Raw genomic sequence first — 19,783 nt, forward strand, 5'->3', positions numbered from 1 at the left:
GATCCTAGCAATCCGATAACCTCCGAACTCATCACCCATCCACATAGATGCTGTCATGGGATGATCTCTACGTCGGCGTCGCCGGTAAACTCAAAACCGCTCACTGATGTCCTCATCAACTCTCCCCGACTTTGAAGAATTTACCTCCGGTGAATAAAAGCTCTGGTAGTACTCTAGCATGTTTGGGTCAAGTCGTTGTAGCTCCGCCATCGTGATCCAAGTGTTGTCGATTTTAGGATGCCCCCGCCACTTAACTAGGAATTCTTTGTAACCTCCCTCTTTTGTAGTTGTAACTCTCTCATTAAGGATCTCTTCAACTGTCTCAACTCTGTTGTGAAATTTAGGCATAGGTGGTACTAAAGTAGTAGGGAGTGAAAAGATCTTACCAGCAAGATCATCAAAAACAAAGGGAAGGGTGTCAAGGTCATCTAGATAGAAAGATGCAGTAGTAGGAGTGCCATGGAAGGGGACAAGGTCCTCCACATTGAAAATATTGTTGATTCCCATGTTAGTTGGCAGATTAAGAACAAGGCATTAGCTCCTATTTTCTTCAAAATCTCGAATGGTCCTGCACTACGAGCATGTAGCTTGCTCGCTTTACCTTTAGTGAAACGCTACGGTCTGATCCTAACCATCACCATATCTCCTTCTTGAAACTCTTGCAGTCATCGATGCACATCAGCTTTGGACTTATATTTATCATTACTCAGTGCTATTCGTTGTCTTATACTTGCATGTAAATCAGATATGTGCTGCGCAAAAGACTCGGCTGATGGGGAAGTCCTAAAGCTAGACACAGCTGGAATCATAGTTGTCACGGCGACGAGGCGATGCGAGGCGATTTTAGCTAGTTGAGTCGATGAGTCAACGAGGCGCCTTCCGAGGCGCTTTTAAGGCGGTCGAGGCATTTTAAGTGAAATTTTTACTTTTTAGTGTACATCTCATACACTAATTCATTATAAACTTATCTTATATATAATAAAAAAACTAATATTAGCCATTTAGCCTACCTCAAGTCATCCAACATACTACAAACCACACATGGTAGGTCCTAAATAAATTCCCAATATCATACTATCATTAACAAGAATCAAGATACGATAAAATGTAACTAAATAGTAAACACATAGATGCATGAGCAAAACAAATACACACTAGACAAATACAACTTGGTCAAAGGAATAGATGAGCAAACAATTATGGTTGAATGCCATTCTATCATTCTATGAGAATACAATCACTGCTGAAACCTCACCTAGATCCAGCAATCAATCAAGCAATTGTATAAGCATAGTCCAATAAAAAAACAGCAATCCAGATTCACTTGCAGTAAAAATATGAAGAGAATAAGAGGAATTTGTATTGAATTACATATTCTACCAAATTAGTAGTACTCATGACAAAGAAGACATAATGGCTGCAACATCCTCCATACTAACACTGAAAAGCAGAAAGAAACACATACCAAAGACTGCCCAAATTACTTTAAGCCTAAACAATAACAAAAACGGGAAACAGCCAATGCAAACTTAAACCAGGAGTAAATCAAAACCAAAATTCCAGAATAACAGAGGAGTAAGTCAAATAGAGCACACCTGACATGTAACTCTCTAATCAGTTAACAATATCCAAACAGATATTAAAAGTAGCAACTCATAACATTGTTACAATGCAGAAAGAAAAAAAAAAAAAAAAAAAAGTAAAGAGCATTCCGGCGACATACTATCGCCTAAGATGGTGACCGAAGTTACCGGAAGCTGCTGCAACTTGGTTGCTGCAGGCTCTGCAACTACGGTGGCTTTCGTATGAGCCTACGAGGGGGGAAAAAAGAAGCGAAGTAAGAGAGTAGCAGCAGGCGTCGATCAATTTTGGACCTTCCAAATTGAAAAAGAGATTACAGTGGTGTCGCCGGTGATGTTTCTGATTGTCGCCGGAGTCGCTGTGTCGCCGGAGATATAGTGGAACTCTGGAAGATAGTAGCAGGCATCGATAGGAGAAATGAAAAGCTGAAAGAAAGTAACAGCGTCTCTGGCTGTCGCTTGATGTCGCCGGAGTCGCTAGATGTCGCCGTCGATCGAGTGGAACTCTGAAGATAGTAGCAGGCGTCGATAGAAGAAATGAAAAGTTGAAAGAGAGCAACAGCGTCTCTGGCTGTTGCTGGAGATGTTTTTGGTTGTCGCCAGAGTTGATGACTGTCGCCGGAGTTGTTGATTTCATCGTCGATCAAGTGGAAGGTGAAGAGAGTAGCAGGGGGGAGAGGGCCAAGAGGCGAGACGATGAGAAATTAGGGCTTAGGGCTCGCAAGAGTGAAGAGTGTTGAGTGAAATTATCGGGTTTTCATCTTTTTGTTTTGTTTTTTTGTTTTTTTTTTTAATGAATTCATGTTAGAATGATCCCATGTATCTCATGTAAAACTTATATAAGCACTCAACCATTAGATGATTCCCAATTGGAATCTAATTTCTTTTGGCCTTTGATTTGGAATTAATATATGGTGGTTTTTAAAATCCACAAAGGCGGTCGCCTAGGGGTCAAAGGCGTCCAAGGCGACGCCTCAGAGCCCGAGGCGACCGCCTTATGGACTCCACCTGAGGCGCTTCTCGCCTTGACAACTATGGCTGGAATAAGGTCTATAGGAGCCTTGGGCTAGGATCCTAGACAAACCTCAAAAGGTGACAGACCAGTGGTTCAGTTCTTAGAGCTATTATAGGCAAACTCGGCTTGGGTAAGGACCCGGTCCCAACTGGTAAGGTACTCTCCTATAAGACAATGCAACAACTTCCCTAGACTTTTATTAACAAATTTGTCTGATGTGTGATGTGTATTTGGATTACTTTGCGAGGCAACTAGAGCATAAACAACTCCTGACTCTTTACACTCAACTTCAAATTCTTGTTGATTTAGTATGCCAAGTGTTTTAGAGCAAGTTTGTTTGATGGTACTGCCTTTATGCTCCATAACCTTAAGCTCTTTTGGGGCGGTAGGGGTCAACCGGATCTTTTTCCCTTTATATTCAAAGATACAGATGTTAGATTTCCCATAGGTAGTGACATCCCTATCATATAACCATGGTCTCCCTAGAATGATGTGAGCAACATCCATCTCTAGGACATCACACCACACTATCCTCATAACCAACAAAATATAAGGGAACTAAACACCTAAAGGTTACAGGGATAGTAGACTGATCGACCCAAGCAACCTTGTATGCTTTGGGGTGAGCCTCTGGTTTGAGCCCCATTTTGGAAACAACACTTTGAGCAATTACATTCATGCAGCTACCACTATCTATGGCGACTCGACAATTCTTACCTTGATGGCAAGTATAGGTAATAAAAATATTAGTCCATCCGCCAATCATCAGTATCTTTGGGTTGTGATACCATACAATGCACAACTCCAAGCTTAGACTCATATACCATATCAAGATCCTCATCATATATGTCCTCATCTGGTCTATGGTCTTCATACTCAGGCTCTTGATCATCATCCTGATCTAAATCCACATGGTCTTGCCCTCCAACATAAAGATTTCTGTTGGGGCATTCCCTAGCAACATGTCCAAATCCTTGGCATTTGAAACACTGGAGCTGGCCAGCTTTCATGGGGGGAGTTCCCAAAATGCCTTCACCCTTGTTATCAATTGGGTGTTGTGGATTAACAGGGGGTCTTTGGAAATTGGTAGTGTTAGGGGTAGACCTTCAGAAACTAGATTCTACGGGCTGAAAGCTATTCTTTTGAGGAAAAGTCTTCATGGACGTCTCAAGTTCTAAAGCAATCCTAAAGGCTTGAGGGACATCTCGCACTAAGTGGGGTGCAAGTCGTGACCGGATATCTGAGTTAAGTCCAATAATAAACCTAGAAAGTGTTTGCTCAACATCCTCACGAGTACAACTTCTAATCTTAAGTTCATTGAATTTGGCCATGTACACAGTCACAGTTAATTTCCCTTGCTTTAAGGTGTTAATTTCATTCAACAAGTTCAGCCTATAGGTGATAGGTAAGAACTCCCTTTTAAGCCTTTCTTGCATCTCAACCTAAGTGGTCACTGGCTCAAGTCCTAGATTGTTCTCTTGGTACTCTAATTCTGTCCAAAAATCTTGGGCTGCCCCGGTAAGCTTCATCTTAGCAAACCTAAAGCGAACCTCTTCCGACATATTATAAAAATCAAAGTACCTATCCATTTATCTAATCCAATCTAGTAAGACTTTCGCATCTATTTGGCCATCATAAGATGGGGCCTCTACCTTGACTATCCTCCTAATATCGAACCCTCTATCATGGGTGTCAAGAGCATTGTCATGCTCATAGGTTGCATGATGCATAGGACCAAGATGTCCACGTGCTCCACGACCTCTACCTCTTCCATTACCTTGGAAATTATACCGAGTTCTATCAAGATCCTTGAAGCGGTGGTCAAAGTTTTGGAGGTCCACTTGATAGTTTTCATTCCTAGGTCCATTGGCTTGAGCATTATGTCCACGCTGCTCTTGCTATCCCTCTATGGCTGTAAGTCGTGTTGCAAGGGTCCGAACATTACATTCTATGGCCTGAACGGTGGTGGCTTGGGCTGCCTGTGCTGCCCTTTGGTTATTTAACTCCTTTTGAGTTGTTTGAATAGCCTTTAAGATCTCTCCATTTTGTTGGAGCAGCTGATTCAATTGGTCAGGGGTCAATTGGGCACTTGATGAACCAGTCATATTGGAATATTCGTTTCCACTTCAGGTTACTACCATACACAGTCTGACCTAAAGACACCTAAACTAAAACCAGCAATTCTAACAACTCGAAACCTAAAAGTCCAACAGTACTAACACTCTAAACCATGCTCTGATACCAGAATTGATGTAGGAGAAACCCTAGAAACTAGGGGACCTACAAAGTGGGCTACTAGACTCTTAGAATTAAACACTTATTCTTGACAGATAGTAAAGAAAGGAATTTGCAGCACTAGAAATCTGATTAATCATGCATGTAAGACAGCTAAAGTAGAGAAATAAACGCAATAAGTCTTACTGGTAAGCACAACTAAACAAGAATCAATAGGGAAACAAGGGGATGGGGATCTTGGCACCATAACACTAAACTGAATGCAAGGGTATTAAGAAACTTAAAGAAAAATAGAGCTGTCCTAATCAATATCAGATTTCTAACAAGGAGTTCAACAATTAACAATGTAAAGGGAGTCTTAGGAAGTTTTTGTTTTAAACAAAACTATCGTCAAAGAATAAATGAGAAATATTTTGGGAGAGATAATGTTACTTGCTGATCCTAGCTGCAATACAGGGGTTAGAAAGCATCTAGGAACAGAAATAAGAGAAAGAAAAAAATATTTTGAAGTAGTGGTGAATCCTAGAAAAGGAGAAAAAATATTTTGAAGTAATGGTGTATCTGAGGAAAGAGAGTAGGTGATAAGAGAGAGGGAGGGAAAGAAAAGAAACAAAGAGAAGGGAAGGGAAACTAACAAAAGAAAACTAGACTGCCGTATAAGGGAAAGAGGGAAGAAAGAAAAAAAAACAAAGATTTTTTTCTGCAAGAAAATTATAACCGTGGGATTTCGGGAAGAAGAAGAAGATTTCCAAGAAAGAAACTAGGTCTTTTTTGAAGAAAGAAACTAGGTCTTTTTTGAAAAAGAAAAAAAAAAATAGAGTAGACTTTGTAGAGGAGAGCAAGGGGAATTTTTTTAGTGGGAAACAAGGGTGAAAGGAGGAAAGAGAGCTTACCTGGAGAGAGGGGGAAGAACTAGTACCGCCAGGAGAGAGAGAGAGAGAGAGAGAGAGAGCAGCGTGAGCTTTTTTTCTAATTCTTTTTTTCATTCATTGATTGCCAAAAACGAGTTGATCCCTCACAACCCTACATGTTTAATTCCCAAAATAACCCCAACTTATGTTGTATATATAACCCAAACTCAAAATAATTCAAAATTGGGCCAAAATAGACTCTAGAGTCTAGGCCCAGCCCATAAAGACTCAAACATGAAATTCAAATATATCCATAGTAAACTACTACACAACCCACTAAGACTAAGGAAAATAACATGACAAACTGCTTATGAGCAGTGTTCCTCATCGAACCATAGGATCCTAGCAATCCGATAACCTCCGAACTCATCACCCATCCACATAGATGTTGTCATGGGATGATCTCTACGTCAGCGTCGCCGGTAAACTCGAAACTGCTCACTGATGTCCTCATCACCATAATCTAGCTCTTTTTCCTTGATAATTATGCCAAACATTTTCAAAACAAAACTAATATATCAGAGTAAACTCCACAAAAGAAGCTCAAGGATATCACTTATATGGGTAGCATTTCCCTAAATCATGAGGTGCTTCTAATGCTTCTTAACCTAGGCCACAAGGCGCTCAACAGAAACTTCAGCAAAAAGGAATGAGGGAGAGAGACGACATAGACACTCAAAGAATATGGCAAACCAAATAGGATTTACGTTCACATGGTTTGAAAATGCCTTTTACAAAAATTTCCATGTTTTAACCACCCATGATTTAACAATAGATTTCACTTCTACAAAAGAAAAAGTGAAAAGCAGAGAGTTAAAAACAAATCCAGTTTATCATTCCAATACTAATATTTTACCAGGAGAATAATGACAAACTGCTACACTTTTAAATTTGACATTTTAAATAAGATAAAGTTCTTGAGTGCATTCCACCAATGACTATGGAAGCTTTCATGCACAGGCTAGTGTGTTGATTGATGAATGATTTAACAAACCCAACTGTTGAATTGAACCTATTGAAGGCAACCCACTAATATGCCAAATGGAAGCTTGAACACAATAACCAGATAAAAAATAAAAAGAAAAAGAAAAAGAGAATTCAGAAAAATAAAGATTCTTGCAGTCTTTTATTGCTATACATAGCAAAAATCTACCACCAACAGAAATAGAGAGGAGGGCGTGGGGGGAGGGGGGGAATAAATAAAAAAGAGGAAAAAGTGGGACATGATTACCTTCACAAGCCTCTCCAGCATGTTGTTTCGATAATATATAGAAATCATACAATTGCATAACTGCCAAGGCACTGAATGCAGGTCGTTACCAATTTTCTTTACCCAAAACTTATGTGCTTCTTCTGCTCTTTGGTCCATATCTAGTGCACGTATTAGTTGACCATATGTTCCCATTGTAGTCCCCTGTCCCTTGCTTAACATCCATTTTATTACCTGGAAACAAATCTCATATAAAGGTGAAAAAAGTGCATTCGGAAGTAAAATTGGAGGCAAAATAGAACATTCTGACTAATCAGAAGTATTAAAAGTTTAGAACTCAGTTTATAGTCCTTCGCTTATTAAGCATAGTAATACTTCAAATCATTTGCCTCAATGGCAGTACAAGTGTACAACCATACAAGTGTTTAAGAAGTCAAAGGGTTGGAGGTTTTAGACAACAGGGCACATTGGAAAACCAAGATCTTAGAATAATCAAAACTTTCAAGATTTAAACTAATGAATCAGATCTCTCTCTCCCCCCTCCATTTCTCTGATGTAAGCAGGGTTGAGCGCCCCCCCCCCTCCAATTGGGTCCAAATGAAAGCTGGCTGAAATACCCCAGGGGTATTTGGTCATTTTCCAGCCCTTGGGGGCTCAAAAAGGGTCTTGTTGGAATCCCCTCGATCCAAGGGCCATGGATCTATCTTTATTTTTTGTTTATTTGGATAAATATTTTGTGAGTTATGATAGATTATTAGTCAATGTGGGAGTCCCAATTGGAATCGACTTTAAAGTGAGATTCCTTTGGATAATTAGCATTAATAGTGCAAGTTGTTTTTCTTTAAAATTCCTTTTTCATGATCCTATTCTATTAAGGATTCCCTAGTTGAGTCAAGTTAGGTTTCCTTATTTGAGTCCAAGTCTTTTCCTTCCAAGTGTAAGGTTATATATAACCCACTCTACCTCATTGTAAAGGGAGCTAATTTGATGAATAAAGATCTGTCACCACGGCGCATTTAGAAAGAGTTCTTCAATTTCAGCTATCAATCTTCTAGTTCCAGCAGTCTTCTTCAACTACAACAACTCCATAACCTATTCCAAGTAAGTACAGCAGCCCCTATCCCCTTCCACAGCCTCCTCACTCACTCGCAGCCCTGCCCCACCTCTCCCCTACCATTGCAGCCCCAAGAATCCAAATCCCCACCTATCGCAGCCCTCTAAAAACCCTCCCCTGACTACCACAGCCTCCAAGAAGCCCTTGCCACCCTGCGATCATCCCAAAGCCCCTCCCCCACCTTCCTAAACCCCTGCGGCACCCCTTCCCCCTTTCTTTTCTCTCTCGGCCCCCTCTCTTTCCCCTTCTATGACTTGCGGCAAGTCTGAAAACAGAAAAAACAGAAAAGAAAAGGAAGAAAAAGTAGAGAAAAGAAAGAAAGACGAGGGGGGGAAAAAAGAATTCAAGAAAGACTGCCGAAGAATCATTCAAGACTCAAGAAACCACTTCCAAGATCCCCAAGATCATCCCTAAACCCTCTCATACCCAACCACTGGCTCCCTAGGAATCCTTGACACATCCTATTCTCTTTATTACGACCCATATTAATTTTGGGTATCTCAAAATCATCCCATGGGATTTATTAAAACCCTAATTTTACCTTTTTCCAAATTATCCCAACCCATTTAGATTTTGTTAACTGAGCTTTCCCCATACCTGTTCCAATACCCAAACCATCCCAAATCCATCCAAGACCCATCCCATAAAATATTCATCAATTCCATAACCCACCCAAACATATCCAAACCATCCCATAAACAAACACAACCTAATTATTAAGCCCTGATTTGTCCCGGTTCTAATTAAAGAAGATCCTGGAAGAGTAACCCAGACCTTTGGGTTATATCACTCTCCCTCTCCCTCTCCTTCTCCCTCCCTCGACCCTAATCCTAAATCATTGCAATTCAATTCCAACACACATTCCACCATCAAACCTTTAACATATCCTTCACTGATCAAATCCACCAGATCACCATAACCTAATCCTAGCATCAAAACCCAGTTCCTACCAACCTCAACCAGTTGTGCAGTTCCACTGCCTAAAAACAGCCTCAGATGTAGGGAATCCTCCCTACAACTGCACCAAAATAATAGGCACAGGTAGGATATTCTAATTCTTTGATTAGTCATTTAATTAATTCACAGTTTGAAGTTGCAGGTCTAAACCACTGCTCATGTGAACAGGAGTGCAAGTTCGAAATTTCCTAGTTCTAGTATTAAATACATATAAAATTGCTCAGTTGAATAAAATATCTGATTAATAAAGCTTTTACTTGTGAGTATTGGTTAGCCTTTTGAGAGCTATCCAGCTTACCCATCCTCTCCATCAAATTCTTCAATCCCCAAAGCTGCCAACTTCAATCTCCATTGAAGACTTTACATTAGGTGAATCTCCTGCAAACTCAAGGATCTTCAAGCACTCTAACATCAACAAGTTGAAATAACTCCCATGCAGCCATCAAAATCCATCAAAACTTTGACTGCAAAATTATCTAGCAAAGGACAATGCTTGATCACTTTTGATTTCCAACCCAACCACAAAACCCTAACTTCCCATCTCAGTTCTTCCAAGGAAATACCTAGAATTCATTAAACCCAAACCAACCGTTAGAATTAACCAATCCTGGTTTCCGATAACTCCCCAAATCCCTCCTAACGAGAAAAAAAAAATCAAAATTTTAGCATTCTGGCCAACTGAAACCCTAGAATTTCATCTTTGAACTTTTTCAGAAACTCCAGAACTGAACTCATAATTTTCTGTTTCTCCAAATTCAAGAATATTCCACCATCCGGGGAACCCCAAACCTTCAAATAATTATTGACTCCCATATACTCACTTTACATAATCCTACCACAACCACATTACCTTAGTTTTGAGTCTTTTGACAAAAAAAAATGCAAAATTGACCAGCAACCCTATTTTAGCCTGTATGAATTGTCTGTTCATAGTAGAACCTGGTTATCAGCTCCCAATTGATCTACCAATCAAGGACTACATCACCCAAATTTGATCTAAAATCCCATTATTAAACTAGCCAAACTTACCAGTTCATAACAGATCCTGGCTGTTTGCTTCTAGCTGGATACTCCCAATCAAGAACTACATTTGGAGGGGATCTGTTTACGGTAAACAAAGAAGCAATAACAACCGGAAGACTTTGTTTGCATCCCAGAACAGACTTTAAAAACTTAAAGAGTAAAATAAATAGGTCAACAGCAATACTACCTTTACTACCTTTAACCTAAAGAACCAAGACACACACACACACACACACTTGTTTCATACATCCCATAATATGCATAATGCAAGTACTTTCATACCTGAACAACTCTATGCCACCGTAGATCCTTCTCAAGAGCAATTAATGCCTGCTTTAAGGATGCTATAGGAAAATTTTGCTCCCACGCAACCCAAGCATCAAGTGCACCATAAACAGCTTCTTTAGAATCATTGAGGTCAGAAAGCTGCAATAGTTTGGAAATTCATAAAGGAAGAACATTAACAAGATATACAGAGAAGGGGAAAAAAACTTGGGAAAAGAGTAACTTTGAGAACCAAAACCGCACAAAGACATAAGCTAAGACCCCTCAGGAACCTCAGAATAAAAAGAAAATCCTATAACATACAAAAATATTGAGAAGCATTCACAATAGAATGATGAAAATATTATGGATTCAAGTTATAAGTAATCCTTAACTGTGTTAACAAGAAAGTTTATTTTGTCCTTCCTTGAGACATTCTCTCCAATTTGATGCCTGGGTACACCTCCACTATCGCTCCCAGACTGCTGAAATGTATCATTATTGTCATACTGAACCTGGTAGATAATACAATTATGAATTAGAACTTATATAGGATCCCCAAGCATAACTTTTATATTTAAAACAAATCTAACAAAAAATTCATTCGACAAATAAATAAATAGCTCATTTCATATTAGTATTACTTAGAAGAGTTCATTTTTCAGTTGTGTTTCCTATAGACTCAAAGGGAACAAATTTATGAGGTAGCTAATAGGATTATCACATGGAGGATGCTAACCTCCAATATTTGCTTGAGTTATAAAGGAAAGCAAGTCATATTTCAAATAGAGCACCAAAAGATAATGTTATTTAAATCAGGTTTCCCCACTGCATTTGTGAGGTTCAGTTATGATATACTTTGAGGGCATATCTTTCTTGACCTTCATTCATTTTCTTAAGAAAATAAGATAAAAGCACTAAGTTACCCCCAAAAAAGAATATTTAAACCCCTGGATAAAATGAAAATGAGTTTTCCTGACCATGAACAACATTCAAATCATTGTAATTCAATTTCAAACATCAATCATCAACTCTTGCAAAGACAAGTGCTCTTTATCAGGTTTCCTATTCATGGGATTCCTCTCCAAAGAGTTGTTTATGATTATATCCTCTGGTCGTAGGAAAAATGCTGAGATATGGATTTGTGTGTTGTTAGGCAGTCGGGAAAACTGCTATTAGATGTGTTGTCCCTCCACTCCTGCTGATGGCTTTTCTGCAGGTAGAATTTGTGTGTTGTCAACTCTGGGTAGTCTATTTTTTTGCTGATGGCTATGCCAAAGGTGGAATGTACAGTCAAAATTGTACTTCTCCATCTAGGTATGCCAAGATGTTAACCATTTGTACATCCATTTATCTTATAATAATTAAATCAATTCGCTGGCCTCTAGCCCAAAAGAAAAATTAGTTTTAATGAAAATTTTTAAAAGCTCCTTAACCAACATCACTAAATATAGTATTATAAATGTGGAACAGAGCAAAATTTATGTCAACACAGCTTTGGATAACCTCAGATATTTCTTGTTCACCACAAAGAGAATCCATTAAAGGCCATACCATTGTTGAATAACTCAAATTTGAGAACCAAGCTTCTCTGATCATTCCAGGATGAGCATTCAAACAGACCTGATTAAGGGAAAAAGGGAGCAAAAGATTTAGGATAACATATGGAATGGGAAAAAAATCTTCAATTTAATCATAGTTTAAAAATCATTTATTTACTCAAGCTGAAATCTCGCATGAGCTGAGTCAAATCATTCAACACAAAAATTTAGCCATAGATAAAAGTCAGTAAAAGAATACTACTTTTAGATGAAAGGCCAACAAGGTATAACCTTATAGAAAATTAAAACAGATGAACTTAACTACTCAAGATGACAAACTGCATCAAAGCTTGTTACATGTGACCCGAATCCTGAGTTTGAGGATTGACTCACATTGACATATTTTGGGTGAGACTTATGTAATGTCATTCTAGTGGTTTTGAACAAACAATAAATAAACCAAAGAAAGTACCTAATTTGAACACCCAAAAACAAAAACCAAAAAAAAATTCATTTTGGCCTTTTCAGACCTGCTTGTCTTTTGAAGATCTTTGGCATTCGCTAGTGGCTTCTAAGTTGATCTCAGGACTACATCATAAGTACTAGTGGTTCTGCTAACGGGAGGTTGAAGACAAACTTTTGTATTTAGTCCCCAATCATTCCCTGATTTCCATTACTCCTCCTTTATTCTTTATTATTTTTTTTTCTGTAGTATATTTTCTTTTGCTCCTGAAATTTATCCCTACACACTAAAGATAATCCCATTGTTATCCATTATCCTTAACCTTCTTATGTACCTAGTGATTCCACCAATACATGGTTAATTATAGTGCTGACACTCTTCCCTAACTTCCAGAATAGTTAGTTTTTTACTTGTCATTACAGTTATTCACTTGGCTACCATGTGCATGTACTTTATAGGAAGATAAAGCCATCACATTACCACCAATTTTTTGCAGTCAGTTATTTGGCACTTCTCCTAGTACTTGCACTTCTGGTTTAATATTACAATGATTGAGAGAACCAGTCAAACCTTCCGTGAGCAAGGTATTGGTGGGGAGGCCTTTGGTCTGCTCATCTCTCTGAAGCTACCTCCCAATTAGGAGTATGACCTGCCTTCTCTACACCCACACAGTGAACATTGAAAAGAATTCCCCTTTTTTTTTCCTTGTCGTCTTCAGACCAAAAAGAGCCTGATCACTACACCAGATCTGCAACAACGGATTAGTTTTTGCCACATCAGATTAGTTTTTCTTGAGTTTCTTTGTAACTTGCTTTTGAGGATCAAAGATTATTTAACCAGGCTTTAGGAGACATCTATCTCTCAGGTTTAGGTGATGTTTCTACTTATACAACAGGGTTTCTGATGCAGCACAACCAGAAGTTACTGTTCACACTACAGTAACGTGAACAGTCACCTAGGAGATCATTCTTCGTATTTGGTGGGCCCCAAGTCCAGCTTGCAAGGAGATAAAGTAAGAACTGTTTTCATGGGAGTTTTAGAGATAGCTTAGGATTTTGTTATTTATTTATTGTGATAATTATGTAATTAGATTTTTAATTCAGATAGGATATCTAGGATCAATTTTTTAGTTAGTTTTAAATTCCTAAGAGTCGTAGTACGATTAGTGTTTTTGCTAGTTTTAGATTACCAAGAGTCCTATTATAGTTGTTTTCGTATTGAAGAATGTCTCTTTTACTAGTTAAGCACTTATAATCAGCTTATTGAGAAAGTTTAACTTTGTGCGTTTGCAGGGCCCCTTCTTCTCCTCTTCTCTTCTTCTTCTTATGAGTTTTCTTCTCCCTCTACCCCTTCTTCAAGACTAATTTTTCTAAGATTTCCCCTTTTCCCCCCTAACTTCTCTATCCTTCTTTCTACTCTATTCTGTCCTCCATTAGTTTCCCCCTGCCTTTTGAGTTGTTTTCTTGTGTCTAGGATTTCAGATTTTACCTAGAAGTTCAGTTGGAGTTCTTTATCTATTTTGATCTGATCCATTGCTGCTGCTCTTGATTGTGTGGTGTATGTGTTGCTCAATGGTCCTCGTTTGTGATGTTAGTTATTGGTACCACTATAATAATCACTTGATACTAAATTATATGTTAACACAAATACCATGAAATAGTGAATCGAAATATAAACAAAACTAAAACACATAGAGATTTAACGTAATTCACACACCAATGCAGTGCACTATATCCACGGGTGAAGAGGAAGAGCTTTTCACTCTATAGAAGAACAAAAGGAGATCTCACAACCAATTGTTAAGAATGATGTTATCAATGATCTAATTGAGTAAACGAGTTGATCCATCGGAAAGGGTCGTACCTATCAGCCCAAGCCCTCCACTTCCATCAAGATCTCTAAAAATAGGTCATTCGGGTCGTCCACCAAAATATGTAGGTTCAAGTCCATCTTTGAAGTCGGTTACAAGAATTCGGGCCACAACATAACAGTATCCTACTGAACTCTCCCCTGCTTTATTTTTCCATGTGCACCGTGGAGGAAATTGGCCATCAAATATTTAAAGATTACTATTGTTATTTATTCATGTCATCTGCTCTAGTCATCATCCACATAAATTCTTCTCATAAGATGCTTACTAGTAGTTTCCAGCAACAACTTTGTTATATGTAGTCCAAGCAACCTTATGTTGTGTAATGCAGTTCACAGCAACCAATGCTACACTTTACAAGTGGTTAGCGGCAATATATGCTACACTCTAGCAGTGATTCACCACAACCAGTGCTGCTCTTTTATCAGTGGTTTACAAGGATCTATGCTGTACTTTTTGCCTTTCTTCTCTGTAAATCTTACTTGCCTTTCATGAAAAGTATATGAGGTTATTATTGCCTAAATAATATTGTGGCCATAGTACGAGATCTTGAAAAGATATCTCACCCTTTTCGGTAAGCAAGATAAGATTCCAAACCCCCCATCCCAAAAGAAGGGGGAAGGGGGGGGGGGGGGGAGAATATCCCAGTCAAGTCAAGATCTCAGTTCGACTCAGATCTCGACCCAACTCTTACCGCTCCCTGTTATAAAAAGTCCCAAACTCAATGTCTTGACTTGGTCTCACCAAAGGAAGTTTCACCCAGGTTCTTCAAAGCCTGCTGCTAGCCAAAATATACCATTTTCATTGGATCTTTAACTGGCTTCTTAGTCAAAGCAACTGCTTAGTAGTTAGTGCTTACATGCAGTGTCTTGACTCTCAAGTTGTATCTTTGCCCTTTCGGTGATAGTTTGGACTTTAAACTTTGAACTGTGTAATTTGAACTATGGACATGTGATATGTATATTGTACACATAGTTTGAACATTAACATATGAGTCAAGGGCTTAGTATGAGGATATTATGTGTAAATTAGACCAATTTTAGGATTTTACTACAGTGTAGCTACTTTGAACTCAAGGTCCGAAGTGAAACTCACATTTACACTAATTTTTTCATAAATCTGACGTCACCAGTAGGTTCAGAGGCCTATAATAGGCTGTACATCGTGTTCCAGCCCCAAATGACATCTAATACCCCTGGAGAAGAAGGTTTGGGTTCCTTCCAAAAAAAACATCCTATTTCTAGCAGAGATCTCAACCCAACCTGCCGTTCTGAAAGGGCAAGATTGCTTTTGAGTTCTTGAACTATGATATTGACTTGCGGATGGTCTTCTCGCCAGTCGCCACTTATCTGAATCTTATTATATCTGGAAACTGATTCAAGCTATTCGACATAATATTTTTACTGAGATGCTGGTGGGTGATATGATTATGACTGTTGCATCGGGAAGATGGTGTCGTTGACTATATTCTTCTACACGTAGTTATTTGTTCAAGTTGGGTTCAACTGGTTATATCTATTTTTGTTGTTCCAACCTAGAATCTAGGATATCTACAATCGAGCTTATGGGGGATTGTTATTGTATTGTGAGGCAGAGTTTGTTTCTTTTTCATCTCAGTACTGTTTCAATAGTGTTAGACTGTATTCAGTTTAGCTGTCTTATTAATCTTGCCAATGGTTTTCATTTTTGTAACTGGTCCTAAGGACTCTGTGGTTAATAGAGTATCTGTTTTATTCATAATTGGTTCCAAGTAGGATTCTCAGTTCCCTTCCTCTTCTTCACATGTCTTGGTACCAATGATTCTAAATGATAGAAGGCAGGATCAAAGTCTTGATGAGGAGCTTGCCTAACATGAAAACCTGACTTGTTTGAGTCATTTCCAAATAAAAAATACCCAATCTTGATCCAAAGAGATTTGTAAAGCACCAGAAGGTATCTCAGAGGAATTAGGAAATGAAGCAGAAAGTTACCTCCGCTATTGTCCTTGACTTCCTGGTAAGAATCAAAAGATAGGAATCAGAAGCAGAAAAGAGTAGAAGAGCTATGACATGAACAATATATAATTCTAGATGGTTATTCCTGCATTAATAAACTAAAGGCGAATGGTAAGCGAAAAATGTGGCACAGTTGATCATTGAGCAGAGTTGTCTTAATGCAGATTCAGCACCACATTGGGTTCAACTCCTAGGAATAGCTTAAGGCTGGGTCAAGTAGGTAAGGGGCCTTCATCCCATGAGTTCCCCTAGTAATTGGCCAACTTAATTGACCAAGAACATGAGTACATGAGTTGAGTCCAAAAGTCCCCATAGTTTACTTTTAAGTCTGTTAGTCAAGTCAAGAGAAAGCATCTCTCAAGAGGGAAGGGTAAGAGCAAACGCAACCCAAAGGGAGGAATTTATTGACAGAAGCAAAAATATAATAATTATTCATGAACACCTGTTTGGTTGCTCCAGGGGCAGTGGAGGAAGAGGATGCATCATATTAGAAGAGGAACATACCTTGTGGAGTTCAGAGTAGAAGTTAAGGCGGAGCCAGAAGAGTTCACAGTAAGCTGCAGAAGAAACCATTTTGACCTTGATGTCATATAGAGAGAAAGGGAGCCCAGAGACCGTTGCATTTCTTTATCCTCTCCTGAATTGACTCTGTTTTTTCTTCTACTATGTGCACATGTACACAGCTTGATAAATGTTCTTCAGTACACTGATCACAGTAATCTGGCAGGTGGCAACGGCTGCATCATTCAGGAATCATTGTCTGATGCCACAGTAACTCATCCTATTGAACTAGATAAGCCCTAGAAATATGCAAGCATAACATCCTTTTCAAGTAGACAGGCCCAACAAACATGCAGGCACACTTTACTTTGGTTGATGAAACTACTAGAGAGAAGAGAGAATCTACTTCTACCTAACAACATCCAACTGTGAAACAGAAAGCAAGATCTTATATTAATGTCTTCGAAGCAGGAAGAACCTTGAAAGTCGCATCAGGGACAAATTCAAAAGACGTAGTGCGACAAGATAAGCACAAATATAAACTTGTTCCGTTTTTCTTTTTCTGGTTCTTTTTTGGCTTTTCTTTTGGGAAGGTGGAGGCAGGTGAAAACCAAGAGCTTTCAGAAATAGAAAACCAAAACAGTGCAATACATCATATACACACATATTTTAGAACATAGGCCATGATCATCATTATCAACTACTAAGATTGGATGAAGAATCATAAAAATTATTTCTGAAGTCTTTCCTGGACAACTGAGAAAAGTTTATTTATGGTCAGTAACCCATCAAACATGGAAACAAATATGCCAGGATTAATCTAAAAAGTTGTCAAGCTTTCCTTCAACAGAAATTACTCTGTTTATCTCATGCCAAACACCGTAAAACACCAAAGAGGCAGTATTGAAGTATCAAAAGTGGAACTACACAAGGTAGCTTCCTCCGACCGCAAGTGCAAAAATATAGATTGAGATATCCCAGATAAGACAGGATACATTTGCTTACTGAATTATCATTAGCTTGAATGCTATTTGACAATCTTAATCAAACACTTGGTATGCAAGAGAGAAATGTAGCCAGGCAGCAACAAATTAATATTCTTACCCTGTATCTCAAGAACGGAGAGACAAGCTGGGAGAAGCCGAGTGACAGTCAAATAGGTTCAAAAGGTTTCAGGAGGCTAGAGCTACCTTTCCGCACTTGTGATGGATATGGTGCTACTGTCGTAGGAGCTACGAACTCCAATTGCGAAGCTGGATCAACCGACTAGGAAGAAGCGGAAAAGGAGCTCCCGATTAGGATAGCAAAGATCAAGAGAAAACCGTTTGCAGGTTGGGCAACAAACCAACCAGACCTAGCTCTTTGTAGCCAGGCTAAGAAGAAGAAGAAGAAGAAGAAGAAGAAAAAGGAGAGAAAAGGGAAGATAACACGGCAGTTGCGAATTGGATTGCAACCACGTTTCGTTGGTTAGTTGTGAAGTTCGTCTTTGTTTTCCCCCCCAAAACTATTCGTTTGAGTGCTAAGAACCGTGCACGAGGATTTTTCCCCTTATTTTGTTGGCTTAAGGCTTCCTTTTGATCGGAATGGCAATAAAAGCATGTTCTGTACCCATGTGGAACATTTCGGAGCCGGTTTAACGGTTGATTTTTATTTCGGTGAAATATTGTTGAATTTTATTTTATTTTACTTTTTAGTGAAAAAATATTGTTGAATTTGAAACCTAGGTTTTCTGCCACGTCTCTATTCGTTTTGGACCTTTGGTGTACAATTTATTTAAAAAAATATATTATATATATTAACAATTATTAACCACCAAAACCTGCTCCAGTATTTGTTTTTCATAGGAAACTATTTTGATGTATGTAAATTTACACTTAGGAAACCATATTTACCATCGAAAGAAATTTTAATTAAATATTACTTATAATTTGAAAGGTCATTTTACTCAAATATTTATAGCCGAATTTTGAGGGCCGCTAAGTTGACAAGACCAACATTTCATAACCAACGGATTAAGAGCTTGAATATTCTTGGAATTGAGGTTTCTTCCTTGTATGATAAACTTTTAGTTTTTTGTTAAAAATTAATTATGCACATAAATTAGTCTTCCCAAAAGAAAGAAAAAAAATGATGACCTAAATCAACCGATAATATAGCATAAATGTCATGCAAGGAAGATTGCTAATTAAATTCCATTTTGACAATTTCAACATGGAGCTTGACCCTACTTACTTGCCCAAGGTCGGGAAGTGTGAGAGGATAAAAACCAAGTTCCCAACTCAATCAATTTGTAATCCTTTTGCTAATTCATGACTAATTGACATAGAGAAGATTAATCAATCTTAAGCCTCTCTCATGATTGAGACTGCATACGAAACAGAACAAGAGTCTCCAAGTGGTTCAGGAGTTGTGTGATGAAATACATTAATACTCTTTGAAAACTATAAATTCTCACAATGAATATCTCTTCTGGAACTACAATCTAAAGTAAGTGAGTGAATGATGAATCCGAACTGTTACAAAATTCCCATTTTTTTTTCTATTTCCTTCTGCATTTACGGCTTGTAATCTTCAAATCAACCCCACAGTACATGAACAAACTACAACAGATAAAAAAAAGCAAACGAACCCAACAAAATTAAGGTGAGAAAAAAATTCCAGAGACCTGAGAGAAGATGCTGAGGAGAAGGTTGGAGAGTTTCTGTAGTAATAAGGGAAGTAAGGCATAATTCGAGCAGGAGGGGGTGGAGGGTAGCCGTAATTGATGTAGGAAGGTGGAGGATAATAAGGAAAATACCCAGATGGAGGGTAATTTGCAGAAGCAGGTGATGATGGTGGTTGATAGTAAGAACCTGATGATCCCCCAGAAGGTGGGGGCGGTGTTGGAGTTGACGACTGTGGTGGTGGTGGTGGCGGACAAATCTGACCGGAGATCGGTGGTGGGAGACAAGGGTATGGACAATCCGCCGCCAGTGATCGTTCCTTCCCTACTTGATCGGAGATCATTGTTTGAGTCATTGCTTGGTGGGATGGAAAATTCATGACTATGGTAAGTAAGAGAAGAACTACTTGGTTGAACAAATCAGCCATTTGTTCATGTGAAAG

The 19,783-nt window shown here is 38.6% G+C and overlaps 1 protein-coding gene across 6 annotated transcripts in view; it reads right to left on the minus strand.

Moving 5' to 3' along the window:
* The window catches only part of LOC149024884 (PPR containing-like protein), a 33,229-nt gene extending 14,985 nt beyond the window's left edge, over window positions 1-18,244 (minus strand). For 2 of the 6 annotated variants that reach the window (XM_089145080.1, XM_089145085.1), the window contains exons 1-7: window positions 17,783-18,244; window positions 16,682-16,914; window positions 16,154-16,175; window positions 11,864-11,932; window positions 10,705-10,824; window positions 10,328-10,471; window positions 6,973-7,185 (exon numbers count right to left, since the gene is read on the minus strand). In XM_089145080.1, coding sequence (XP_089001206.1) covers window positions 6,973-7,185; window positions 10,328-10,471; window positions 10,705-10,824; window positions 11,864-11,932; window positions 16,154-16,175; window positions 16,682-16,800 — 687 coding nt within the window. In that variant the 5' untranslated portion in view covers window positions 16,801-16,914; window positions 17,783-18,244. Of the gene's footprint in view, window positions 1-6,972; window positions 7,186-10,327; window positions 10,472-10,704; window positions 10,825-11,863; window positions 11,933-16,153; window positions 16,176-16,681; window positions 16,978-17,782 lie in introns of all 6 variants that reach the window. The other 4 variants (XM_089145084.1, XM_089145083.1, XM_089145082.1 and 1 more) reach the window with 4 other exon arrangements.
* Window positions 18,245-19,783: the final 1,539 nt, after the last annotated feature.

Source organism: Hakea prostrata, chromosome 2, assembly GCF_041222555.1.
Source record: "Hakea prostrata isolate BN-2017 chromosome 2, UWA_Hpros_2, whole genome shotgun sequence".
NCBI classification, from domain to species: Eukaryota; Viridiplantae; Streptophyta; class Magnoliopsida; order Proteales; family Proteaceae; genus Hakea; species Hakea prostrata.